Source organism: Alosa alosa, chromosome 6 (genome assembly GCF_017589495.1).
Source record: "Alosa alosa isolate M-15738 ecotype Scorff River chromosome 6, AALO_Geno_1.1, whole genome shotgun sequence".
Lineage (NCBI taxonomy): Eukaryota > Metazoa > Chordata > Actinopteri > Clupeiformes > Clupeidae > Alosa > Alosa alosa.
The window spans coordinates 15,027,484-15,055,002 of NC_063194.1; the positions used below are offsets into that span (position 1 = coordinate 15,027,484).

Below are 27,519 nucleotides of genomic sequence, written 5' to 3' on the forward strand. Positions count from 1 at the left end.
TATGATGTTCAAATTGTATCTGAAAATATTGTTAGTTTGATGCAAATCTGAAGTATTTCCTCTGCTAAATAACTTCAACCAGGTTGTTAGACAGAAAGTTGGTCTTTATTTAAATATATACCATTAAAATTAAGAGAATTTGGTGCTTTCTTCGACATCAAAATTGTAACATATTAGAGAGGGACTTAGGATAGTCCATTTTACACACGGTCAAAATGGGTAATGTCTGTTGAAGTGGTGTAGTTTTAAAATGAAACATCAATTTGAGAATACAAATTATTGAAAAATGTGTTTTAGGCCAACAATGGTATTTTTGCAATTGTCTAGGTGTTGCTAAGTCTATTCATTAATAATAACAAATAGCTATGCAACATGAGATACTGTACATAGTATGTAGATAATGTCAGGCGCTTATCCAAGCTGCTGTGACGATTATGATGATGAACTTTCCACCTTGATTCCAGTTCACAGTTTGGAGGAAAAAAAGACACCACTGTCATGGTTTCATTTTGTCTATATTTCTCTGAATGTTGGTACCACACAATGACAAAAATAGATGCAGAATGTTTAAAGCATTAATACAACAATATTAAAAAGGAGAAAAAGGCAAAAAAGGATCAATGACAGAACCAAACTATCAGAGTTCTCTGAGCTTTTAATTATAATCATCACAACTGTTTTGTAGTATTATGTACAATATCCTACATGTTCAATAATATATTCCTTTCTTTTAATAAAATACACCTGACTGGTTCATCTAGATACTATCAGGGACAGGTACAGCAGTAACAAAAGAGCTGCAATGCGAATGTATTAGAGTTCTCCATTAGCCTACAGGCAGGACAGCCGTTTGAGTCTCAACTTCATCATGAATAGACTGAATTCATCCATCCACTGAGTTAAGCTGGTAAACAGGTTTTTTGATAAACAAAAGTATACACCAATAACTCCACGCCAAACAAGGTCAACCAAATCCAAAACAGATCACTAGATGTCACCCTTCAAAAATAACACCCTGAATGCGAATCAACTCCTCCCAGTTGATAAACTGAAAATGTGAAGGCCTAAATAGAGAGAACTGTTGAACTTTTTTAAATTTTATTTTTTAAACCTGGGGTAGTTATACCTCACATATGATTATCTCTTCTCAACATGGTCACTATGTTACAATTCATAGGCCTGCCTCTTTCAAACAGCAGACCTGTTGTTGGTGTTTGAAACATGTTGACAATGAGATTATCTCTTACATACATTCCTGTAATTCCTCTCATTTTCAGGATGTAAACCTGAAAAGCTGATAAATCAACAGATTTACATGTTCCCAGCTGTAAACACACCAAGGGAAATGCTATGGTCCACTTCCAACACTGTTCCAACTATGCCCTATTTTGTTGTGAACGAGCACCTCAGCCTGCAAACCGCAAAGCATTTCAGTGATCAACAACCTCTGGTCTAATGCCTCTAGTGCCTGTAAAGCCTTATCTATGGAGTTTTTGCTTGTATGTAACCTATTTGAGTGGCCACAGCAGCACAGCGTAACCTACATAGCCCCCCACACACTGGTAGTGGCCACAAATGCTTGCCTTGATAGCATGCCCGTGCATAATGCCCCAATTACGGGATTTATAATCCTGTGAGCTCCGCTTCTCTTAATCTGTAATCTCCCTGCAGGACGCTGTGAAGCGCCCACACCAAAGCGCTCGTGCCCAGCTGTTCTCCAGAGACAAGAACAACAACATTATTAATAACATTGCAGGATAATAATAACAACACCCCCATCCCCACATTTCCCTTCCTCCCTCAAACCCCTCAATTGAGAGTATAGTCTCTGTCTTTTGTTTTTGCAAGAGAACCCAAACTGGACAGACAATAAAATAATTACATCCCTCACTTTCAAAACAAGATACGACTGATGACGGGTGCACCACAAGTCAAAACATTTGCAACAATCAAAAGATCTTTAAAAATGTCACTTCATAAATTAACTGGAAAGACAAATGTCCCTAGTTGAGATCATGGGTCCCCCAGGGAACCTGTACCTGTCCCCCTGACAAAAGTATCAAACCAGAAGCTCCCTGTCAGGAACACAGGGTCTCTGTATTTGGCAACATGTCTCATGTGAGGCCCCGCAGGTGGGAGGTCACTTCTGATGATAGAAAATAAAAACAACAACAAACAAAACAAAACAAATATAAAACAAAAATAACAAACTTAATGATCTCATACATAGAGTTCACTTCTGGATACATTTGATGAGCACGCAGGGTGGCAAGGTGCACACAATTTGGCCACTATATTTCTTCATAGAGTTTTTAAAAGCACAGTCCACACCTGAATGAATAGCTTAGAGAGTGAAAGTGCCTGGGTATCCATGTGTGGTTATGCCTGGCAACTGTGTGAAGCTGACTATGCAGACTACTGGGTTAGTGCCTCTCCAGTCAGTAGTCTTCTGATCACTTAATAAAAGTATGGACCTATGATGCAGTATGAAACACAAGGTCAATGTGTATTTGAGCCTAAGTAACTGGGGGTCTATGAGGTTCAAAGCCATGTTATACCATGTTGCAGCTCAGCAATGTCATGTGCAATATCCTATGTACAGAGTAACTATTAGCTGGATTAAGATAAATTAAGTGCTAGGGAATGCTTGTATGCACAACCAGCAAGAGTGAACTGTAGATTTGTGTGTACTAATAATAATTTGCAATGAGGAACAAAATCTGTGTATATTCAGCGGGGTTTATGTGTATACGAGAGTGTGTGTGTGTGTGTATATTGATGTGTTATAAGGCATTACAGCAGCAAAATGATTGCCAACACATCGTGTGTCATTGGTGACCACCCTCCAGCAGTAGTGTCATTATTTGTGAAATTAAACATGGCTTACATCCCGATCATAGCTCTGTATTAGTTTTGACCCTTTTAAGTGTATGCAAGTGTCTGGCTGTCTGTGTGTGTGGGTGTGTACATGTGTATTTGCCAAGTCGCCTCCCCCGCAACTATGGCAGAATACCTCTCTGGAAGTCTTTCTCTCTCTCTCCTTCTCCAGCACATGGTCCCCTAAGAGTGATCTGATCTTTCCTGCTTTTCCTAGCTCCCCTCTTCCCTCCTTCCTTCCTTCCCTCTCTCTCTCCATTCTCAGAACTCATCATCGGAGCTCAGCAGCAGGGTCTTCTCGTTGTCTCCACGTGCGCTGCACATGCTGTGGGAGCGGGAGACGGGCGGGCCCCCGTGCTGCTCCAGCGTGGACTGCTGTGTGTACTGCTGGTAGGCTGGAGAGAAGTTGTGGATGGCGTCCTGCACCATGTCCCCGGGGTTCATGGTCTCCTTCAGGCTGCTGGAGATGCTCTTCATGGGGGCACAGCGGCCTGTTGGAGCATGGTAGAGTGGTGGGGGGGAGAGAAAGAAAGAAAGAAAGAAAGAAAGAAAGAAAGAAAGAAAAAGAGAGAAAGAGAGAGAGAGCGAAAGTTGCGTGAGAACAATGGCGAACTGTAATAGAGGATGAATAAAAAAAATAAAAAAAAATGGAATAACATGTCCGAAGTGTCCATGACATATGGATGACCACATACCAAATAAGACTGAACATCAACTATAAAATAATACAAAAAAAGAAAAAAAAAGAAAAATGAAACAATGCTAAAACAAAACGGAAATATTCTGCACGATGGAAATGAGAAATAACACACACTGGAAGGACAAATTAAAATATAACAAAAGATACTCAAAACAACAGCAGCATAAAGCAAAAATGGTCCACTGGGTACACAATCTAGAATTCAACCTACCGTACTGTCCATAGTTAGGGACTGGGCCTTATAGTGCAGCAAAGAGAGAAAGAGGGGAACGGGGAGAATAATATAGGAGGAAGGGTTTCACAAAAGTAAAGTATGTGTTGAGAGAAAATAGGAACAGGATTTTTTATAAGAAAAGTATGGAGGGAGTGAAAAAGTAAAAATAGAGGGAGGAGAAAGGATATGGCAAGGAATACAAAAGGATGGATGGGAGGAGGGAGAGAGGTAGAGAAGAGAAAGGACAAGTCAGCAAGAGAACAAAGGGTACAATGCTGGAACCATAAAATAGAATATAAGCATTCCTTCAAGACTTTGTCAACCAAAAACTTAACAGGTGTCACTAATTAGCTTTTCCATCTGGCTGAAGACTTATACTAATTAGTCAGCTGGTTTATAGAATGGTTGGAACAAATATGTGATACAGTTGAAAGGGGCAGCACTTCAACAGTCAGTGGACCTGCCCACAGGATTTGAGAGCAAAGTATACAATGTTTCATGAATTTGACACCTAACTGGGTATACTTGGCAATTGTTTCGTTCATTCAGATTTATTTATGTGACAAACTCAGAACACATCATTTATTCTTGGTTTACAGGGTCTTTAAAACTTAGAATTTAAACAGTAACATGTAAATAACATATTCCCCCAACCTGCCTTAAGCCTTTAACAGCACCATTTAAAATCACTCCATAGTAAGTCTCTGTCTTAGCTGGGTTTACTCACCATGGGAGTCCAGCCGCTTGTCCATGTAGACCTTGTAGGTGAAGGCGTGGCGCAGCGCGAGGGCGGCGAAGAACATCTCGATGCAGATGATGAAGTTCTGGTAGCCAGCGGCAACAGTGCCCTCGCCCACCGACACGTTCGGGGCGTGGATCTGCGGGATGGCACCACACTTCTCCAGGATGGCCAGCAGCATGCCTGACACACAGGAGGGAGGGGAAGCATGGTGGGGTGTTGTTTAGAGCCTGACCGATGAATCAATATGCTGATATTATCGGCCGATATTAGCTATTTGCCGATCTATGGGTATCAGCGTTCAACGACCGATAACTGTTTTAAAATTCAGTAAAGAAAAGCCAAATACTGATCCTCATTTCGGCCAATTTGTCCTCACTTTTAGACGCAACTTCTCCATTTCAGAGTCTGGTTTGTGGTCACCCTATTTCTGCTAAATTTATAGCACACATGTAGCCTTCACTTCCCCTTTTCCCCTTCCTGTGGAAGAGCACTGTCCCATAGACAGCAAAAGAAAAGTCCACAGTGGGGTATACTACGAAGCACGTTAGACATATCTAGGCTGTGTAGACATATCGAGGCTTGACAAAGCCTTGACTCAGGGGTATACGTTAAGTGATACTACGATAGCAGTTATGTGATATATTTGTCAAACTAGGCTTTCAGCTCAGCTCTGTGCGCGTTCTTGGTGTTGGGATGACGTTGGCCAATCGTGAAACGAGGAGACGCACAAGACGCACTTCCGCATTTATGAGCGATAGTGTAATCTACACTGTGGTCATTTTTTGTGTCTAACCTATAACATCAAATAAATAAATTGTCATCAGTTGTTGTATGGTATGCACGTCCATAGTGAGATATTTGCACGCACAGCACTATTAAAGCACATTCGAGATCCAAAATGTTAGTAGAGGCGGAGCTCCACCTGTAAGATATATGACCGAATCCTACACGTGAGATAACTTAGTTTTTAAGACAATTGATTGGTCAGTGGGAGGTAAATTACACGATTTGAGCTATAACTTAGCACATAACCTCCTCCCGACCAGGTTTGGTTGACAGCATAAGATACCATGGTGATATAGCGACACTAAAACAGATCCACTTTCGTGTCACAGCATACCCTGGCTTTGAGCGCAACATACCTCGCTAACCCACTAATCGAGATTCGTAGTATACCCCACAGGAAAGACTGAAACAGGAAGACGTTTTACCCTGCCAATTAAGGTATCATTACCATCATTGAGGCCGGACACCTGGACACTGTGAAATTGGTCTACTGGTTTTTTCAGTGTATTTCTTCACAGAACTGCTCACATGAAGTGGAAAAAATATGGGTCCCTTCTATTCTCTATAAGCTGGGTCGAGGTTGCAGCACGGTTCAAGCCGTGCCTGAGATGCGGATATGGCAGAGGCACTGTGGCTGCTGTAACCTATTGAAGGAGAAATCTGGCTTGTTTTCACAAAGCGTTTCTCGGAGTCACCAAGTACTGTCGGTACAGAAAAAAACGGTATTAGGTAAAACAGTCGATTTTACTTAGCTCGAGTTGCTACAGCCAGCGGCTAAAGTGCTACACTCTGGGGGCATGTCCGTGAGCTCCCATGTACATGTCAAAATCGGTATCGGCCTGGCTCTGGCGTTGATTGCAGAAACCTTTTCATATCTCATCTCATCAAGCTGGCTGATTGGCAAGTCCAGGTAGCCTCCTTCAAAGCAGTTGCTGTGGCACTCTTTGTAAGCTCCCAGGTAACCCAATTTCCTTTAATGTCTAATCATTTGTGAACTAGTTTACGCCGCCTTGACCAGTGCACCGTTTACTAATGTAAGTATAAGCACAAATGTCCAGCAGGAAAAATAGATGCACCTGCTTACCACTGTTTTGTAACCGGTCTTTAGCACCCCAATGTTGTTTAGTTCAGAATTATTAATGTTGCCAAGATCAAATAATAAGTCTTCTTAATCCTCCAGACTATCAGTTTACAATAAAGCTAGGCATGAATGGCCTTTTAATGTCCTCAGCTTTCAAATTCAGGCCCAAGTAATTTATATGTCATATGGGATTGTAGAGGTAAAACTACAGTGAAATAGGGTGGGGACTACATCTAGGGAACCCTACGGAGGGGACTACATCAAACTTACTGAATGAAAAGCAGTAAGAGTGCGGGGGTTCTTACCTTGCCAGAAGGAGAGGAAGATGACGGACTTGACCATGAAGAACTTGAGCACGGGGCTATAGGGGACGAGCAGCTCTCGGGTGGCAAAGTAGAAGAGGAAGAGTGCATAGAGGGACAGGCTGACAGAGATATTGTAGATGATGGTCACGTAGAGATAGCCACTGGCCACACTATAGACAGGAGACATCAGAGAGGGAGAGTTAAAAATACCTCGTCACAGACCAATTTGAGGACCTTAATGTGATGGCATTTAGCATCAATAAGCGCTTTCAGATATAAACTCCGGAGCATATGCGTCCTACCCTTCGGATGATTCAGATATGATGCTAACCTGCGGACCTTATACTGACCTTATACGGACGTATGTGTGAACGACATACACGCACATTACAGAATCTCCGTGTGGTTGTCGAGTGAGGGGTGGGGGCTTGTAGAGTTCACAAGATCACGAGATATGGCCCAGAATATATCGCGCGCTGCCTGTCACAGCTGCTTTTTGTTTTACAAAGTGTAGCCTATGCATTATGTAGGCTAAAGAAGAGAAATCTATTGTGCGTAGGCTAATACTTGAAGTTGGCTAGTCACGTAAGTGCGCACTTGAAATTGACCTACAGTATTTGTATGTGTGCTTCGAATAAACACATAATCTGTTTTCAACGTTGTACCAGAATCTGAAGTAGTTGAACAACCGGCTAAATTCGGACTTCCATATGACCGGTTATGTCGTTCATATATACGGCCCCACCGTTTAACATCGGCAGAACCTCCGGTCTTACACGTATGTCTGAAAGCGCTTATTGACCACCATTAAAATAGCACTCTACCAGCCATCGGCTCAACATTCTGCTCAACACAGCTCTTGCTTACTGACTTACCATACATTAATCAGTACCAACATCACTATACTTTTCAACAACAGTCCCAATGTCCAGACACATTAAACACCACTGTGCACTTTGTCAAATAAAGATATCATACTGCATGTCCATTTCCATTTTAAATTGTATTGCCATTTTAAACAGACTAAAGTCAACTAATCATGAAATCTGGAGTTTTTTGTACAGGTTTCACTTTCACACAAGCATACTTTTCTTTAAAATTTGGACTGAGGCGAGAGCAGAGATAAGATGTATGCCTACTTGAAGTCGCCGTCTCTGTACTTCCCGAAGGCCTGCAGGATGACTGTAATCATGGCCATCAGAGGCTTCACAACGCAGAACTGCAACGTCGCCTGAGGGCACCGACAGGAGACACAGACAAATTGACATCAGCATCGGGGAAAAAAATACCTACAAGCCTGGCGTGTGTGTCCTCATTACATACAGTTCATACCTGTTTACAGAATCGGAGGAAGCCGATCGAATAGGTTCTTCCCCAAAGGCAGCATGTTCCATAAACACAGCTGGACCTGGAGAAGAGGAGAGGAGAATGGCTAACAGGGACTTCCAAACATGGACGATTACAGCCAAGCAAGCTATGATAGCAAAGGTTAATGTAACTGGCCTAATCACAATGTTTACAATAACAGGAGTATAATTACAGAACAGACGCCTGTGGTTGGGTGTGTGTGAGAGAGAGGGAGAGATAGGAAAAAAAGAGGGGAGGGAAGAACAAGCAGCTTCACTTACTCAATAGGCTTCCCTCGGATTTCTGCCATGATGGCACTCTCCCCTCCAAGGTACTCATAGCACAGGCTGAGGAAGTTGTAGATGACAAATGCTGCAGGGAAGAGACACAAACACTTGTTTTTAGTACACAGTGTCAACACACAAAGTATACAGTATGCATCACACAATAGCCTATTCAATGGTGTTGGTACACGTGCAAGTCTAAATAGTTGGCACACAACAAAGAAAATCTCCACCATACTCCTGTGGATGTGCAAAAATTGTTTCATAAAAGTTGCAAACTTGCAAAACATAAAAACAAACCCACATAACTAGACTTTTTTTTTTTTTTTTCATCAATAAATAAAGTAATTCTTGTGTAGCTAGGTCCCTTATCAGTGGGAACATGGCCAGATAAAAACCGTCAATAGACAGCCCCCCCCCTCTCTCTCTCTCATGAGATTAATGTTGTTATTGCTCAACTGCTTCTGTGCACTTTACAGAGTCCAGTCACGCACAGCGGGGTCATTGTCTGCCGTGGCCCCGGGGCAGTTAAGCGCTATCCATTCTTGCTAGGATCAACACTGCCAGGTCTAATACTCTTCAGCGGTGCTCGCAGCGTGCGCATACAACCATTTCACCGCTGTCTGGGTCACTTTCCACATCTGTGCTATCCAGTGGCCAGCAGTGACCAAAGAAAGTAAATAAATAAAACAAATGGCTAATCTTTTTCTTCTCTCTCTCTCACTGTCTTGAATTTGTTCCATTAGTTTCTTCTACCATGTCTGAAAAGCTCTTAAAGCGTTCAATATCCAGGTAAAGAGGGTATATTTCTTTGCCATTGAAGTTTTACAGAGCGTTTGTAGCAGATTTACGCAGTGGTGGTACCTTGCAACATATGAGAAGTTCTGTCAAAAGGCCTTTATGGCCCTGTGACCCTCTTAGTGGGTTGACTGTCTGCCTTTGCTTTCCAGGTGTGAAGTGGTGGCTAAATTATAGAGGTGTCGTTTAATGGGGCCTTGGGGCTTTAACCTAAAGAAGACCTGCAGACCAAAAGACTGGCCTTTAACATTAACACAAACAGGCCTCTGTCTGCATCCTTTGATGTGCCATTTATTGTTTACTTCTCAGGGCACACACACACACACAAAAGCTCAAATAGCTTGCCTCATTCAGTCTACACAACAGCGACAGAATGTGAGGGAGTGAGAGGGACAGAGAAACAGAGGACGAGGTGGGAGGGTGAGAGAGAGAGCAAGAGAGACAGAGAAAAAGAGAGACGGAGAGTGATAATATTTCAAAAGAATATGAAGCAGAATCCCTGGGCAGTATGTGGCTAGCATGTGTTGTGTTGTGCGCTGGCTGCTGATGTGGGCCGCTGTGTGTCGGCACATCTGCATCTGTGACTGCGTGCAGCACGACTCGTCCGTTCGTCACCACTGGTCGCCCTCTCTCTATCTTTAGCCCCCACGATGCCCCGGGGCCACAGCTGCTGCACGTTTCCTCTGCCATGTGCAGCGTAAGCCAGAGTGGGGGCCAACTGCGGCTAGACCCAGCCTAGCTGTCAGCTCCCATACTGTCACTTCCAGTGTTTTCTCACACACTCACACACACACACACACAAACAAACACACAAACACAGAGCACCAAGTCACTGTAAAAGCTATTAGCACGTCCGCTTCAATCAGTGTCCCACAAACAAACAAACCAACAAACATGCCAGCCCTTTGTTGAAGAGGCTATTCTAAAAATGTGTCTTTTGATGCCATAGAGCTAAAAGCATGCAGTCAAAGCTGGCGACTTGGCAATAGATGCAGAGAGAGTCTTTGCAAGAAAAGCTGGCTGTGAACGGGTGAGTGACAGGGGGCGTAAAGGAGAGTGGGGGAAGGGCAGCGAGTGGCCCAGAGGTTCACTACCAGGACCAACACAAAGAAGGCTGGCCCACACGGACAGTGGAAAACACACACAGAGTGGGAGTGCCAAGTGCCCTCTGATTCATCTCCAATGTGCCCAAAAGACAATGGCAGGACTCAAGCTGGCTTAAGACGGGCCAGCCACCTGCTGGCATTGGTAATGGGATGCCTGAGATTTGGCCTTTTTTCTGTCCTAAAAGGTGGAGAACCAGTGCTGCCATAACTATGGAAACTTGCATCGGACTGCAGAAAAGGGCCCATCGAACCTTTTTCTTTTCTCCCCAATGTGAAAAAAATGCTTGATGAACTCCTAGAACGGCTGACACTTGTCTGTTTGCATGTGGTTGCTAGGCATTGCGCTTGCCCTTCCCAGCCATCCCAGCAGGCCTTGGAAACAAAACAGGAGAACAAAGATGGCCACCCTCATAAAGGCAGACAGAGACGGAGGGCCATCTGTTGCAAGGACCACGTACATTCCCATACGCACACACACAGGCACACACATGCATGCAAATGTAATGCCTCAGCCATGCACACCACTGTGGACTGAGCAGGTGGGAGTGGATGAGCGGTCCTGTGCTGTGCTTTGCTCAGACAGCAGCATATGGTTTGCGTGTAAACTGCCCATGTGAGACTCATGTGAGCAACCAATGGTTGAGTGACAAGACAAAACAATAGCCTCAATACAATACAAAAAACAATAGTTACTCTGTTATGGAAACAGGCTAGGTGCCATTTTGGGATGTTTTGGTTAAATATCAATGTGGAATATTTCTGTAAATGTGTTGAAATGATACTGAACACGACTTGGATAATGTGGGATAGTTACAGTTCTGCAGATGCAGAAACAACTTTTATCCAAACTGGCTTAACGTATGGTTAGTGCTTCTGTCAGCAAATTTCTTATCTGTTACCTTAACACCAAATAACACACAAGAACAATCTACTCCCATCAACTCATTTGTACTGTATTTGAGCTTCATCACAAATATAAAACACTGCTTGTCTTGAACACTCCACACCACTTTTGTGATAAAGCTTAACCAAACAGGCAGACATATGGACTGCCTATACTTTTTCAGTTCTGAGGTGTGATAACTGATCCATTATACTATGTTGTCATCTCCCTTCAAATTTTGATGAGACCGACTAAGAAACAAACAAGCAGAGCAACACTCAAGCAAGAGATTGGGATCTTGGAGCTCCCCCCTTCACCATCTGCTGGTACCCCTAGAAAACCCTAATCACCCCCCAGCCCCACCCCATCCCAACAGGGAGGCGCACTCACCCTCATAGCAGTCGCGGACCGTGTCGAAGTAGACGTAGTACTCCTCGTTGGTGAAGAAGAGCAGGCTGAGCCACGAGTCAAAGGCATAGATGGGCACGATGAAGAGGATGCGCACTATGTGCCGTTGCTCATTGGGCGAGCTGTAGTAGCGCAGGTGCATGTAGATCTGAGAGGTGCACACACACACACACACACAAAATAAACACCAGAAATGTCAGCAATAGGGATCAGGAAACTAATCCTAAAATAATTTCCAAGAGCCAAAGCAGAAAATAGCCTTCAGTTCTCTTTCTTTTTCAGGTGTGTGCAGGGCTGTACGTTAACTTTTTTTGCAAGTAGCACTGGTGCTACAAAGGTTAAACGTTTTGTAGCACCAGCCACAAATTCTGTAGCATCGATATAAAACCGCTAAAATCTCTAAAAACAATCACAAGTAGGGCAGTTCATCACAGTTCATCAATTGTGGTTGGGATCTAGGCCTACTGCAACTGGATTGATAAAAGGTCATGTAGTTGTAGAACATTTCACCTGGCTACATTGTGTTTGAGATGAACAAAAGCTATCAGCATGATATGTTATTTAGTTGTTGTGTTTTTGTAAAAAACAAAAAAAACAATCCCTGACAGTTCCATGCAGCTTGACTTTCCAACAGGTATCAGGAAGACAGGTCATGACATGGATTTTTTGTTAATTTTTCTTATACATATGCATTGGAAGTCAGTTCATTTATTTTTGAATAAGTAGAAGATATGCTGATGATTTTATTCCACTAAGATTTAATTCACGTTTAGTTCATTCAACTAGTTAATTCAAGTTTTTAGATTAGAGTAGGCCTACATTCAACGTTATTGTCATTGCACGAGTGAAATACCGTTTTACATCTAACCAGTGGTGCAAATGAGTAGGCTACTGACATGTCAAACAGTGCACCCATGAAATGCATCCTAGACTGTTCCATACACTTAGGCTACAGTAGGTAGCCTACTGAAGATAGCTGAAGATCTGTGGCTAACGCAGTCGTAATTAAAGTGTCGTGAAGGTTTTTCGAAATCGATCATGTTCTTGTGTAGGTTATTCAGCACTACTAAGCGAGACTGTGTTGCGCATAAAGCATAAAGTGGGCTCATATTTGACAGATAGAAACAAACGTCCCGGTGGACTTTTTTCTTCGAAGTTTTAGATCTGAATGGTGTTGTTTGGACTCTAAGTTGTTCATTTTAAACTGAACTAAAAGTGCAAAGCAACAACGCAATTGCCACAAACTTCTACCTCTGCTTGCCTAATCTGAAATCACCACAGCCCGGTCGGAAGATACTTTCGCTTTTGGCTGATCATAGCTATCCACTTCGATTCGCAAGGATAATTTGCAAGGTGTTGTTTGATTTGGAGTTGGATTGTTTGGATACTAGGCCTACAAACAAGTAGACATGTTTTTAATCGCGTAGACTGCAACTACCAAGTTGAAATCAATGTAGCCTACATCGATTCCCCTCTCACAGAAGTAGCCTTAAGCCTATATATGCACTTCAAACAAACAAAAAAGCGTTTCACAGGGAGCCTACACCGGCGGCGCCAGAACTGAAGCGCTTGCTCGCGCAACGCATAAAACAGAAGACGGGTCTTTTTTTTTTTAACGTAGCCTATGGGCCGCTATCACATCTGGTGTAGCCAGTTGCACTGATCACAGTAGAAGGTAATTGCTGTAGCCTCCTTGTCAGTCTCACATGCGTGCATTGTATTGCCATAAGCATAACTGTATCGCACCAGTGCTATGTTGGTATATCATCCATCGCACACACTATTTTTTTTGTAGCATGTGCGACAGGTCGCACTGTACAGCCCTGTGTGTGTACAGACCAGACGCCTGCAACATTGCATGGAAAATATGCTTGTGATACAGAGGGCAAATTGGGGGCATGAGGGGGCTACCTCTGACTCAGGTGACAAACCTGCTCTCTCACACGCTCTGGGCAGGATAATATTTTGTTTTCTAACCTCGAAATGCAGCGTGTTACGTAATCGCCATGACAGCGACCAGCAGCAGCCTTGGCGAATCAAATCTAATCTGTGAAATCAATCAGAGGATGTTTGCTTGCTTTCGCAGAAGCACACGCCTGCCTGCCTGCCTCACAGCCCACATCCTGAAGACCGAGTCAACAGGAGGTGTATGTGGTGTAGTCCTGTCTGGCCAGGTGCACAGCTGATGTTTGTTGGGCTGACGTCTGTGTTTGTGTTAGTATGTGTGGGGTGGAGAGAGGTTGTTGGCTGAGGGGTCTGGGAGTGAGGGGGTTGTCGTTGCGTGTTTAACAGGGTTCCTGTTGGACCTGACAACAGTCCATTTTTGTATATATCTAAAGCGTCAGAGGAGCTATGCGTCATCAGCTCCTTTTGTCTAAGGCAGCTCTCTCCTTCAGATCCACATAATGACCCACCTATCACCTTTCCAAGTCAACACACACACACACACCTTCGTGGGAGCAAACAATCAGCAGCACACGGAAAGCAATGTGCAGCAGAGGGCCGTTGCTAGGCAACTCCTCTCTGCTCTCTGATGTCATTGCAAAGCAGGCGCACCTGTTGTCAGAGCAACGGTTAGTCTTCAGCCATTATTTGGAGAGACAAGCAGAGTCTCGACTCAAGAAAACAAAATCGCTAGCATAACCTCTGCATCGAGCGGAAACAGACGTGAGGTCAAATCAGTTGCTGTAGAAACTCGAGGTTAACTGATTTCCTGTGGCATCATTAACAGCCTTTCACATGCTAGGTTTCCTGCTAAAGCCAGGGAAATACTACTAACTACTAATATTACTCTCTAATACAACAGGTTTGCTTGAAAGTGCATTCTCTGCATCACATAATAAAAGGAAGTACTGACAGGGGCTGCGGAAATGTAAGACTTTGAATTCTTAGGATAGTCCAGCTCCAATTTCTTACTTTTAAAATCCAAGCATACCTTGAGCCTAAGGCAAGAGCAATGTGTGTGTGTATGTGTGTCTATGAGTGCATGCAATGTGCTTACCTGGTGGCAGGTCAACAGGAGGGCAGTCCACACAAAAAAGCCTGATATGGTCTGGGCCGCTGAGGTCATGAGAAACATGGGATTGTCTGGGGTGACGATCTGGGGTGCCTCGGGCACCCATGACATGTTAGGGCCCCCGGGGGCTGCGGCGGACGCTGGGGGTATCGGTGCAATGCCCACTGGTGAGTCATTTCCCACCCTTTCCAGAGGTACATCGCGCCTCCACAGCTGTTGCATCTGAGAGAGAGCCAATCAGGTGGTTAGGAAACCAGGTTATCATGATCCTAAACATTCCTTTTGTAAAATGAACTTGTTTAAGAGTTTATTAAAAGGGATGAACTGATTCAAAATTTTCAATCTGATTTTTATTTCTATTTCTGTTTTTTTTTTTTTTATCATATTTCGTCAAGATTTTGATGATGTCGTACAGCTCTAATCTTTAGTCAGTCAATAACTGACTGACTAAAGATTCCTGGTCAATCAGTCCAGCCATTCAAAGAACTAGGATTTTGATTCACACTGGCATGCTATAAAATACATCACTTGAAAACCTTTTGTTTACATTTCAAAGTATTTCACATGATTACACCAAAACCTCCGTTGTGACTACTACTCCTAGATCAAAGTTTAAAGGGGAAAAAATAAATGTCCAGATATTGATTGATTGATTGATATATATATATATATATATATATATATATATATATAGATAGATAGATAGATAGATAGATAGATAGATAGAATTGTTTGTTTGTTTGCGCACAACATATTTTATTCATTTGGGAAATAAAGGAATCTGACTGCACAGAATTCAGATCTGAGAGGAGGACGATGGATTTTATATTAATCTCAAAATCTAATATCTCCAAAATATAGTTTCTGTAGCATATGGGATCATTGTTTCCAAAGCAGTATGAATGTCAAACAGACAATAAACATGATCCTATACTGTACACAAATCCTTGTACTGCACAAATAACACTTACTGCATTTCAGTGCAGTATCTCAAAGACATAGAACTACAATGATCTACAAATCATCCATGACTAACGAACCAATTGCAGTTATGGTTTCTTACATCAAGGATATGGCAGCCTTCCATGCATTTTACCGATTTGATGATGACAAGGGTCTGATTACAAACTATTTAGAGCCAAGTGGAAGATGTTCATTTTCAATCTCACGGCTGGCAGTGTTACATAACTGGGCTTTCTGTGAAGCCAGGGCCTGTCTACCTACTTCTTTTTACTTAGTTACTTTACAGAAAGTAATCTTTGATATGTAGGTTAAACATGGATCCCTCCATTTTAAAGTGCTGTTGTACTGAATGCAACTGCAACATATAGGCCTAATAATTATATGACTGAGACACAGTTGCCTTCTTAATAAGCAACGATGCATAAGTCCTGCCAGTCAAGTTGCCATACCAGCGTGAAGGAACAATATTTTAGCAATAAGACAAATTACGTATTGAGTATATACACGTCAGCAAATAAAATGTGTTTTTCCCACAAATAAGTAAGGATAATAATGTCAAAGGGAAATAAGAACAACGTTAAACGTGTTTCTATTGTTATGATTGGGTTAACTATCCAAAGGCAATCAAAAATACACAACAAAGTGCAATGACACTGTGGTCAAAACACAATTTACAGTTCTGTGACAAGAACGGAGATAGGGGTGGGGATTTAAAAAAAAAAAAAAACACATCTTTAAAAAAAACACATCTGGCGTAGGCCTACATCATTATTTTACGAGCCATTTCCACACACCAGCTGACTAGATTAATCGCTCGTATGAAGCAACATGCTGGTATTCACTACAACATACTGATTGCTTGAGAAAATCGGTAAATAAACAGCGGAGATTATTGCTGGTTTACAGTACCCAGACCCGACCAATCTGGGTTTTAACCAGGCAGAATATTTTGTTAGAAAAGAAAACCACCAAGACGCCAGTGCTAAATAAATAATTAATAAAGATTTATCGAAAAATTGCTTTCATATGAGGTTAACGTTATAATTAAATTGTGCACACATGAAGTTAGCCTAACGTAAAGGTTACGCCTTTCATTCAGCGACAGACGAGAATATTAGTTCTAGATGGCTAATTTAACATTAATATCAAACGTTGACGTTCACCTTTCATATCATACGTGGTAAAACAAAATATATGTGAATAGACAGATAGCTGCCTCTCTGTTAGTATTAGCAATTATTCGGTGCATGTTCCGTGTCACATGGATAGGTTTTTAATAATTTTACTGAAAAGGCTTTGCGGTCTTACGTTACCTTTTCTGCGGCAGTGGGCTGGTTTCCTGGCGTTGCGTCCGTCTGAACCCCGTTAAAATTAACCTGAGATTTCTTCTCGTATATAAGATTGCATTAAGCCAGCCTATTCTGCAAACTTGCTGAAAACCATTTTTGAAGAAGTGCTTCGCTGGCCTGAGCTGTTTTGAGCCGAAGACGGCTGACTATGCTGACCGTAAATAACGGTAACGTTAACGTACAGTTGTGACGGCAGGTAACTTAAGTTAGCGATAGCTAGCATCTGTTAGCTTATACCCTTAACTTGTAGATTCTTAACTACATCATAAATAATAATAATGCCTAATGGTGACTAAATTAAACATTGCAATAAACAAGACAAGTTGACTGAATATGGTGGGTGTGCTAACTAGCCAATTATCTATCTGACTAGACAAACCCAAGATATCGCTCTAGCCATATTTGATCTCCAGTTAGCAGCTAGCTTGTTTGGCTAACTGTTAGCTAGCCGACTATTTCCATTTACGTTACCTTACCACCTTCTACTTGGTCTAACGAGGAATCCCTTGTCAGAAAGGGGGTGGAATTTCTACCAGAATGAGAATAAAACAAGCTAATGTTTTCCGTTGAGGACCTCGGCTGATCCCATTTGATCTGAAAAACAAGACCTTTCTCTACGATTCCGATTCTTTCCCACTCTCATGGACCCTGATAGAAATGAATGTAACGTTGCGTTGGTTACTTTGCTCGGACTGATCTGACCACGTCTATTCATTTGCGCAGGCGCACTGCTAAATATGATAAGCCGTTTCGACTCTGGTTTTATGTTTATAACAGACTTTAAATCCAGTCACCCACAACTCAAATAGAATCCAACCACTTTTTGTCAGTAGTCATTACATTTGGTCTACTTGTCAAAGTCGTCAACCTTCGTTTTCTGGATCAAACGTAGCTATGATCTGATCTCTACAGGGCATTCATTTCATATAGCCTTTTGAAACGGCTTGTCATAAAATAGGCCAGGTGATGTAATCCCCCTTTAGAATGTTGGTGCCAGCTGGTCCAGTTTGTTGCTTGCCTGAAGTCTGATCGTGTGGGCTGACTGAGCCAAGTCTACAGAGCAAAAATAAGCTGGATGTGAACGAGATCTGTCATCTTAACAACTTTTTCCTCTCCCAACCTGTCTCTGAAAAAAAGATCAAGAAAAGACAGGACTGTTTTGTTTACTTTTTATTATTACTTCATAAAATATACACAAATACTGTTGTAAATAAAGTTAAAGTGTGTTAAAGAACTGTACAAGATATCAGTACACAATACAGAAAGTGAATCTTTGTCCCCCTATCCTTTCCTGACCAATAATATTTTCTAGCCCTATACCACCCAGAACCCCTTCCTCCCTTGGAATTGCTACTGGGTCATTAAACAGCCTGCTGACATGGCACGAACAGTCTTACTGTGATTGCACCACAGTCTCAGGATCAGGATGCATACTGTAAACAGAGATGGCCAAAACATCAGAATTCCTCCTTTTTGGCAGATATGTTGATCAACTGTAACTGTAGTCTAAATAACCAATAGAAGTTTCCAGGTGCAAAATATCAAGCCAAGACCCCCATATTAGGGTTCAACCCATCCGTCCCCTGCCCCCTCATACAAGTAAGGGACTGTCATTGGGTGTACCCCATACACATTTAGGCAGACACACAGGGAAACATAAAAATTAAAACATAAAAAGTGGGAAAAATTACTAAAAAATAAAACAATGGCCATCACTTAGTAAGCCTCTCCCACACCTTCAGTTAAACAATTTCACCTGAGCATGACACTCCTTTGAGAAAAGCTTCACACACCACTGCAGAGAAGATGACATAATAGGAAAGCTGACACACCCAGCAGTGCTGTTAAATGACCCAGTAAGCAAGGTGACACTTTGAGTCCCACTCAAATTTAGTACTTTTTATATATATATATAATGTGTATATATATTTCATAAAACTCTGATCCCTCCCCAGGTTTAAGCATTTTATTTTTTCTACATTACACCTCGAAACAACCAACGACATTTTGGCTTTACACAGAAAAATTACAGTGACGTAAAAAAAGTAAAGAAATGTCATTCTACTTCATGCCCCCCCATCCCACCAGATCTCCAGAAACAAACATAATTAAAAAGTAAAAAAAAAATGTTGACAATAAGAACAATCATAAGAATTACTGCCACGATAGTTGGCTGATTTTTTTTTCCTTTACGCAGTCTCTAGTCAAATACATTGAGAAAGGTCAGTGTCCACTGTCTGCATGTGACTCAAGTCTTGGAGTGGTGTGGCACCAAAACAAAAAAAGTGAAATATCACCTCCACAGGTGTGTGTATGGATTTAAAAAAGGAAATGGGCTCAAGTGGGTATTTCGGAAATAAAAAAGAACAATGAAGTGTTTCCATCTTAGCCACCAGGCCCATGGTCCTTGACGTTAGCTTGTTGTCAAGTTGGTCACAAAACATTCATGATCACATTGACAGAGAATACGACAAGTAAGACATTGGCAAGAGAAGGGGCAAAGATCCAACCCTGTGCCTTTCCATCCTGTACTCCAACAGAGCACCTGCACTAATCTTCACTTCCCAAAGCTTTCTCTCTCTGCCCTCTATATTCTTTCCTACATCTTTCTCTTAGACTTAATTTTCCTACTCTCTCTCTTTCGCTCTCTCTCTCTTTAATTTCACTTCTCCAATAAACCATGAATACATAATAAACCACCCATCTTAAGAGTGAATGATATATCCTGGCTGTCCTACAATTAATACAACAGATTAAAACAAAACAAAGCACAACCAGAATGAAGACAGGTACCATGGGCTTTGAGTGTGCAAATTACACTGGTGAAAGACTAACATGTTCACTTCTCACAGATTGGAATATGCACATGCTAACAGCTACATTCTCTGTAGGAACAATTAAAACTAGATGCATCAATCTACCATCTTGGATCATTCCAGGCCTGCCTATGACATACTGGGAAATGGACAGTGTCCCAGTTGTGATGAGGACATAGTCGAATGGAGAACATGTGGGAAATAATGCAGGATAGTTCAGTCTTCAGTGTGAGGAGAAAAATACTGTTTGTTTTTCTTTCCCCTGAATGACTTTTGGTTGAAGATAGGTAAGGACCTCTCTTGGCCAACTTCTGCAACCCATCAACTCACACCCATTCAGCCTCTTTTTCCCCATTCATTCCTTCAATGTCCATCTGTCTGTCTCGCTGGCAACATTAAAACAACAAACAAAACCAAAAGAATCTGGAGCAAGGGGTGTCACCTGATGCCCTAGTGAAGCAGGTTTCAAGAGAGGAAAGAAAGAAAAAAAACAAACATCTCAGAACATTTAAATTATTGCAGCTCAATTATATGAGAAATTAAGCCGCATACGTTCCATTGTTGAAACATTTTTTGATTCGCAACAGTCGTGTTGGCATTAAAATGGAAACCACTGGTGCACAGTGGTGTGAGGAAGTGCATGGGTGGACGTCTCTCACCAGTCAGTATCCAGTGTGCATGGAGCTGAAGGACTCACTTCCCTAGGTGCTCGAACGGCATGCTGACCTGCAGGGTGCAACATCAAGAAAGTCCAACCATTAACTAAAGTCAGAGTTTGAACTTCATTCCAACCATTTCAGGCAAACTGAAAAAAGAACAAAAAGATTGACTTCTAGAGAACCATTCAGCTGACAGATAAAAATGACTGGATAGAGTCACTCACCTGTGACGTGGAAATGCGAGACTGGTCGTGGCGGGCAGTGAGGTCAGACGAAGACACGTTGGCGGGTGCCCCTCGGTGGAGGCGCATACTGACTTTCCTCTCCCTCTCCGCACGCGAGATAGCCCGAGGCGACGTGTTCCCTGCAGGGCGAGGAAGAGGTACCAGATAGGTATGGGTGATGGACTGCAGTTCTTATAGGCACAGAAACTAGGCAGGTAAACACTATGAGAGACTCACCAGACTGCTGGACTCGCGAGGCGGGGTTGGAGATGGCCTGTTCAGGACCGTTTCTCACCCGGTTGGGTGCGGAGGGGTTGGGGCCAGGTGGGTGACCCCGTGCAGCCAACCCTCGTGGCCCCCCACCAATTCGCTCGTCACGCTCCTCGCCTCCCCTCCTCTCCCGATCACCCTCTTCTGCCGTTCTGCTGGCACCCTGCAAGTCAAAAGTTAAGAGGAAAAAATGTCAGTTGGCATTTGGGGATGAGACTCACATTGGCAGCACTGAGCATCGAGACCCTCTGACACACATTCATTAATGCCATGTTTAATGCAGTCAATTTCACATCATGCATTCGTAAAACATGAAATGAATCACCGTCTCTAGTCACAATAAGTAGTTTGCTGATAAGGCCAGGATTAGTACTCACAAACTTAAGCATGTTCCAGTCAAAGACATAGTCGTAGGAGAAGCCTTGTCTGTGGAACAAATTTCTGAAGAGCTGACGAAGGTACGAATAGTCTGGCTTGTCATCAAAGCGCAAAGAGCGACAGAAATTCAGGTAGGTGGAAAACTCAGCTGCAAAAATAGAGCACCAGTTCAAAGATTAATATTTAAGGCAGCACCCAGCTATGCTTTCACAATATCACTCAAATATCCAACAGAGAAAGCTCAAGACCACCATGGAATTCAAACCCATGCTCACACACTATTTTCTTCTTAGTTAATGTATGCATTTCAGGAATTTTTTTAATTTAGCATTTGAAACAACTTTATGGAACACACATCTCTGTGTAAACACTCATCCATAGATGAGCATCAATATGAGTCATATTCCACTGTAGAAAGCTGCCTGTAGTGGCAATCTGTTAATCAGGGCACCCACTAATGGTATTTTGAGTGCCTACACAGTAGATAACTCAAATATGAGCTGGTAAAAAAAAAGAATACGAAATCTCTCTCAACTCTTGTCGCAACACTAGCACACAACAGAGAACATGACTGTGATTGTAACAATATCATAACTTGAAGCAGCAAAAGAGTTTGGTCTAAATCTACCCCCCCCCCCCCCAAAAAAAAAAAAAAAAACAGGTAAAATCTTACTAAAAGTATCCAAGGCCCCTTTGGCCCTGATAAAAGCTTGCTTACATTCCACTAGTGTCTTTAAGTGATATGGTCTGTAATGTTGTGCTTTGAAGGCTTTGCAACATGTTCCACAGAACTACCTGGTATATATGCAGGATCAAAATGAATTGGCAGATGATGCCAAAACTAGTTGCCTGATATAAGCATACTATTTGCAATAACCTATGACCCTCAGTGTCCCAACATGATTTTCTTTATACTACAGCAAAACCCATCAATGCTTTGAATGTTTAAACTTTTAATACCTCACTTCTTCCTCATATGACTGTCACTGCTGCACTGACACCGACTGAGAAAGGTTCCACAAATATCTCAACCTATTACACTATACAGACAGAATTTCCTGCAAAATGCAATTTATTTAAAAAAAAAAACAGAGGTCTAACTGGTCATATCTGCCTTATGGCTCCTCCATGCATTTCCATGCCCTTTCTTCACTTGAGTATTACGTTTTTTGGAGACTATACGCACCGGGCGACACCTCAATACTAGACTAAAGCCGCAGATGGTATACTTCATCTTCCTCTATGACACATTTCAAGCATACTTCTGGGGAGTTGAAGACTGCATGTTTGAGCCTGACAGCAGGGGCAAAAGGCTTAGTGCATCTGGCCTTCAGTTTTGAGTAACAAATTGCAAAACACTCCATACTGCATTCCACATATCAGTCACAAGAGACAAAACGAATACACACCGAATATGGAATACATATTCAGTTCACAGTTCAGGTACCGATCCACATGCCTAGGCATGCGTTCACACAGTAAAAAAGGCGTTTGGGAACTCACATGGATAGCCCTTGCACAGCACCTCGATGGGCGTGGACATTTTTTTCTCGCTGATGCGCTCGTACTTCTGCCTCTTGGTGGCAGCCTTAAGGCCTTGCCAAGGCAAGGAGCCCAGGTTGAAGTACATGAGCACGTAGCCTAGGGACTCCAGGTCATCACGCCTTGACTGCTCTAAAGGCGGACAATGGCAAAAAAGGGGGGAAAGGTCAATAATTCCATGAACTAAATAATAACAGTGAGCCTTCAAGCTTACATAAGTGTTCCAGTATAAGCATTTCAAATGACATAGAAAAGAAGAACATAGTTCAGTTGAAAACACTTTGCTTTGACAAGGTAGATGGGAGCAAGAGGTCTTCAGCTGCCCTCACCTATGCCCAGATGCGTATTGATTGAAGCATAGCGAGCAGTGCCAGTCAGGTTCTTGTTCTCCCGGTAGGGGATGTGCTGGTGGGTGCGGGCGTCACGGTATTTCTTGGCCAGACCAAAGTCGATGATGTAGACCAGGTTTCCCTTCTTGCCCAGGCCCATGAGAAAGTTGTCAGGTTTGACATCACGATGGATGAAATTCTTGGAGTGGATGTACTCAATGCGGCTTATCTGCACAGCACAGGAATGTGTTAGAGACAGCAGTGCAGCAATGCTGCTACATTGTGGAGGCAACAACATAGATTAACAAACTTCACAAGACACAAATCTACTTGCTGTGACCCACACTGGATGCTATGAGGAATTTAACCTACTCTCCCCAGAAGTGTGTCAGTGGACAAGAGACTGTTAAATAGGGAAAGGAATAAATTGAGACTGAGCTGGAGAGAGAGAGAAAAAAAAAAAGTCTAAGAGGTCCATTGTACCATTTGGTCGGCAAGTAAGAGCACAGTCTTCAAGCTGAACTTTCGGGAGCAGAAATTGAAGAGGTCCTCCAGGCTAGGACCCAGAAGCTCCATAACCATGACATTGTAGTCCCCCTCTGCACCACACCACTTTATAGAGGGAATGCCAACTAATAGGGGAAGAGAAGGAAAATATGGACATTACCATCAACTCATCCACTACAATGTGACAAACAGACTACTCAGTGTAATAGAGCAGCAAACATTAAAGATGACGCTTCTGAGCATGTAGCTAAAATGCATCAAATTATTAATTATTAATTCTTATCACTGGACTCAGACATATTGCTGAAAACAGTCTTCACACGCCCATCCCATTAAGACAAACTGACCAGTGAAACATATTCAACCAACCTCCTCCCTGCATCATCTTGTAGAACTTGCTCTCTATGTGTAGCTGAGGGTGTTTGGTCTTCACACATTCCAGCTTTATGGCCACCTCCTCTCCTGTGGCGATGTTGGCACCTGGCAGGGCACACATTTACACATTTATTAATTTACTACACCTTTACTCATCTAGTGCAGTGGGCATATGTGTGCTCCCATTGATTTGAGTGTGTTTTACACATTTATTAATTTACTACACCTTTACTCATCTAGTGCAGTGGGCATATGTGTGCTCCCATTGATTTGAGTGTGTTTTACACATTCATTAATTTACTACACATTTACTTTTCTACAGTGCAGTGGACGTGTGTGTGCTCCCATTGATTTGAGTGTGTTTTACACATTTATTAATTTACTACACTTTTACTCATCTAGTGCAGTGGACATGTGTGTGCTCCCATTGATTTTAGTGTGTGTGCAGCTACTGGCACACGTGCCTTCGCTACCACAAACCTGTGCACACATGTAACTAACAAAACGTAACTACAAATGACAGACACATAGTTATTGGTACTGGTAGCCAGTTAAAATAATTTGCATATATAGCTGCACATGACATGGAATCTCATAACAATAAAAGGGAAATATGTAAAACAGGCATTTAGAAAATTGGTGAACACAAAGTATTCACTGGAGGAATCCCCACGGAACAACAACAAGGAATGAAAGTAGGACGTGGACTCACCTAAGTATATGTCACCAAAAGAGCCACTGCCAATCTTGCGCCCAAGCCGATACTTATTCCCCACTCTCAGCTCCATGTTTGTGCGAGTTTGCTACAAAGTCAGATAGAATAACAAAGACAAAAGCGACAGTCACTGGAAAGTAGCCATCACTAAATAACAGTTAAAATCCAAATTGAACCAAACTCAATAAAATTGCCAAAAACAATCAGCCAGTAAAAAGGAATCAAAGCTAAATTGCACATGCAAACTAAACATATTTTTAGCACAGACAGACATACACAATAAAAACTAATCTTAACTGCTGCTAGTCACCTGTCATCCAAATAAAAGCAGTCTCTCCCAAATTGCCAATAAATCTCAATCTTCTTAAGACAGTCCCTTCATGATGTAGGTGACTAGGCAATGGCATATTAACTCCTTGATTTACATTTTGTAAGCTATCATTTACAAAGATGAAAATGCACCATGTCTGAATGGTAGCAATTAAGGTTTGTTGTACAGATATGGATGGTATAAGCCTATAGTTCATGTAACTGAAAGGCTAGAGGTGGATGATGCGCAGCATCAGGGCACATGATAAAATCAAGGGACCGGTGGAAGTGGGTCTTCAGCAGCACGTGATGCTAGAGGAGTCGTCATCATTTATTTATCACTAAGAACCACGCCACATTTTCAACCACTGCAACGCCAAAGGGCAGGCTATGCTTGACACCGCGAATTTCAAATTAAGTAAAAAAAAAAAAAAAAACATTACAAAGCCTTTCGCAATGTTGACCAATTCTTAACTGTAAAGTAGGCCTATTTAAAGCCCTCTCGTTTTCCTCGTGAGGCTATACATCCACTGACAGGACATCTGAGCCTATCCTCAATAGAGGACCTTTTAACTAACAGTTAGTTGGACTATTAGATTATCCTAATAGATACTGCGCAGCCTACAAAAAAACTTAACTGGACCTGGCCTAAGTCACAAAGAACCAGACCAGTCACCTGAAACAGGCAAACCCCAACATTTAAGCTACAATTTCCTCTGGTGACCTGTGTTCAGGGTTTCAATGTGTTGACCCAACAGATCCCTCGCCTGGAACATAATAACAAGCTTAATGTAAACATAACACCGACGTCCCCTTTCCCCTATCACTATCTCGATATGCAAACTTTAAACCAGACCCTCTCAACGCCACTTGCAGTGATGTAATAATTTTATGGCTGTTTCGCATATTCACATTTCGCAAGACTGATATTCCATCAAGGGTCACTGAAATGGGCTAAGCTTTGTTCGCCTGATCTTGCATCCGTGCACGGAATTATTCTACCGAGCGTTAACTGTAATATTAAATTGCATGCATACACCTAAAGACGGCGAACCATGAACTAAGGGGTCTCGTGGATGTTTCACCATCTGCAATATTCATAAACTATTACTACTCTTCCGATGCATAGGCTACGTTCAAAAGAGTACATCGACCCTGTGCATCGTTTCGTTTCCTTAGGTGCCACTGCGTTGTCACCATCTGAAGTATTTCACTAACATTAAGAGTAGGCTAGGCTACAAATGAGAATAATTCCCGAGATGTTCGATTTGTTTCATTAGTATTTCAAGGGCTACAATACGTCATTTTTACTCTAGAACACTGTCTACATTAGTTGTCGATACCAGTCTATTGTAGCTATGGTGGAAAGTGGCTTTACAATGTAGCGATAGGTGGATTTGTTCAGCATCGACAGTGAAATTGTAACAAATCTAACATTTACAAGGATTCTACACGAAAGGGTGCTTGTACAGTGCAGTGCTATGCTATTTTATTGAAGCTCATTTCGTAGTAATAGCTAGCCTGCTAACACTGAAAGGAGCACTGTTATGTTCTAGTTAGGATGCTCGTTTAGCTAGAAACCACAAGCAACACCATTTTGATATAAAATGTCGCCGACGAATTCAGAACTTTAGTGTTCGGGCGTCCATGTCGTTACCAAAAATACTGTATTTTTTCCTTGCCGCACCCTAACACTGGGGTATACTATAGGTTACGCTTGTGTGGATAGTCATCTGAAATCGCCCCCTCCCCCTCTACGATGCTCTGAATACAACACTAACGTTTGTGCGAAACAAGCCCCTACACCTTTCCCCCCTGGTTTCGGCGGTTTGTTGGCATCATTCTTACCCGATATTGGGCTTATCTGAGAGGTTAGGCGGTGGTGGTGCTGAACCGATTGTTGTCAGTCAGACTGAGCCTTGGGCAGCGAAGGATGGGAGCGGATTCTGACGGATCTCATACCCCAATTTTCCTCTTGCGTTCTATAGTACGCCCTGTTGATAGTCCCTGAGAAGCTTCACTGCGAATGCCCGTCTCTGCCTCAGTCTATCTCCACCTCTCGTTGCTTGCAACGCACCATTGACAACATCGATGATGTCATTCGTAGGAAGCCCAAGGCACCCGGATTGCCTTAAAGTCATATTCCCAGCTATGGTCAACTCTAGAAATGTTATTATTATTATTAGATATTAATAATAAAAACAAATATTTGCATAAATATTGTACACATCCTAGAGCTTAACACCTCACACAAGGTTTATGTTTTGTTCATATGTTTGTGTATGAATTGCATGACTGCTATTTTTACTACTGATGAAATGTACAGAATGCTTCTGTTCGCAGGCTACAATAACATTACATATCCCACAAAGCAGATAATTCCAAGGTCAAAACCTTTGCCCTCTTGTCTAAGCATGAAAAGGTTATTCCAAAAGGACAGCAGTGACTCCACAGAGGTCATAGCAAGGAGACCTATATGCACCTGGCTTACAGAGATTCCCTAACCACAAGTGTGGCCATTCTGAACGACAGGCCT

General features: G+C 42.3%; 2 protein-coding genes across 3 annotated transcripts; both read right to left on the reverse strand.

Annotated features, from left to right (window-relative positions):
• Nucleotides 1–499: 499 nt before the first annotated feature.
• Nucleotides 500–17,551, reverse strand: LOC125295610 (transmembrane protein 184B-like). 2 transcript variants are annotated; one of them, XM_048244958.1, is made up of 10 exons: nt 16,824–17,551; nt 14,533–14,769; nt 11,514–11,679; nt 8,334–8,424; nt 8,038–8,113; nt 7,845–7,936; nt 6,706–6,875; nt 4,519–4,713; nt 3,789–3,815; nt 500–3,368 (listed from the first exon to the last, which is right to left on the reverse strand). In XM_048244958.1, the coding sequence occupies exons 2-10, from the start codon at nt 14,767–14,769 to the stop codon at nt 3,139–3,141; spliced, it is 1,284 nt and encodes a 427-aa protein (XP_048100915.1). In that variant the 5' UTR covers nt 16,824–17,551; the 3' UTR covers nt 500–3,138. The 2 variants fall into 2 exon arrangements, with proteins under 2 accessions (XP_048100915.1, XP_048100916.1); XM_048244959.1 differs by lacking the exon at nt 3,789–3,815.
• A 463-nt stretch (nt 17,552–18,014) lies between these two features.
• On the reverse strand, nt 18,015–27,056 carry csnk1e (casein kinase 1, epsilon). Its single transcript, XM_048244960.1, has 11 exons — nt 26,832–27,056; nt 24,672–24,762; nt 23,954–24,064; nt 23,561–23,709; nt 23,078–23,306; nt 22,710–22,880; nt 21,206–21,354; nt 20,796–20,991; nt 20,559–20,698; nt 20,335–20,401; nt 18,015–20,125 (listed from the first exon to the last, which is right to left on the reverse strand). The coding sequence occupies exons 2-10, from the start codon at nt 24,745–24,747 to the stop codon at nt 20,369–20,371; spliced, it is 1,254 nt and encodes a 417-aa protein (XP_048100917.1). The 5' UTR covers nt 24,748–24,762; nt 26,832–27,056; the 3' UTR covers nt 18,015–20,125; nt 20,335–20,368.
• Between the last annotated feature and the right edge of the window lie 463 nt (nt 27,057–27,519).

Excerpts from the sequence above, each read along its gene's own strand:
- csnk1e (XM_048244960.1), bottom strand. The coding sequence starts at position 24,747 with ATGGAGCTGAGAGTGGGGAATAAGTATCGGCTTGGGCGCAAGATTGGC. Across the intron at positions 23,307-23,560 it reads TCTTACTTGCCGACCAAATG|ATAAGCCGCATTGAGTACAT; the intron begins GTACAATGGACC and ends TGTGCTGTGCAG. Across the intron at positions 22,881-23,077 it reads CAATACGCATCTGGGCATAG|AGCAGTCAAGGCGTGATGAC; the intron begins GTGAGGGCAGCT and ends GTCCGCCTTTAG.
- LOC125295610 (XM_048244958.1), bottom strand. The coding sequence starts at position 14,769 with ATGCAACAGCTGTGGAGGCGCGATGTACCTCTGGAAAGGGTGGGAAAT. Across the intron at positions 8,425-11,513 it reads GGTCCGCGACTGCTATGAGG|CATTTGTCATCTACAACTTC; the intron begins GTGAGTGCGCCT and ends TCTTCCCTGCAG. Across the intron at positions 8,114-8,333 it reads ATCCGAGGGAAGCCTATTGA|GTCCAGCTGTGTTTATGGAA; the intron begins GTAAGTGAAGCT and ends CCTCTTCTCCAG.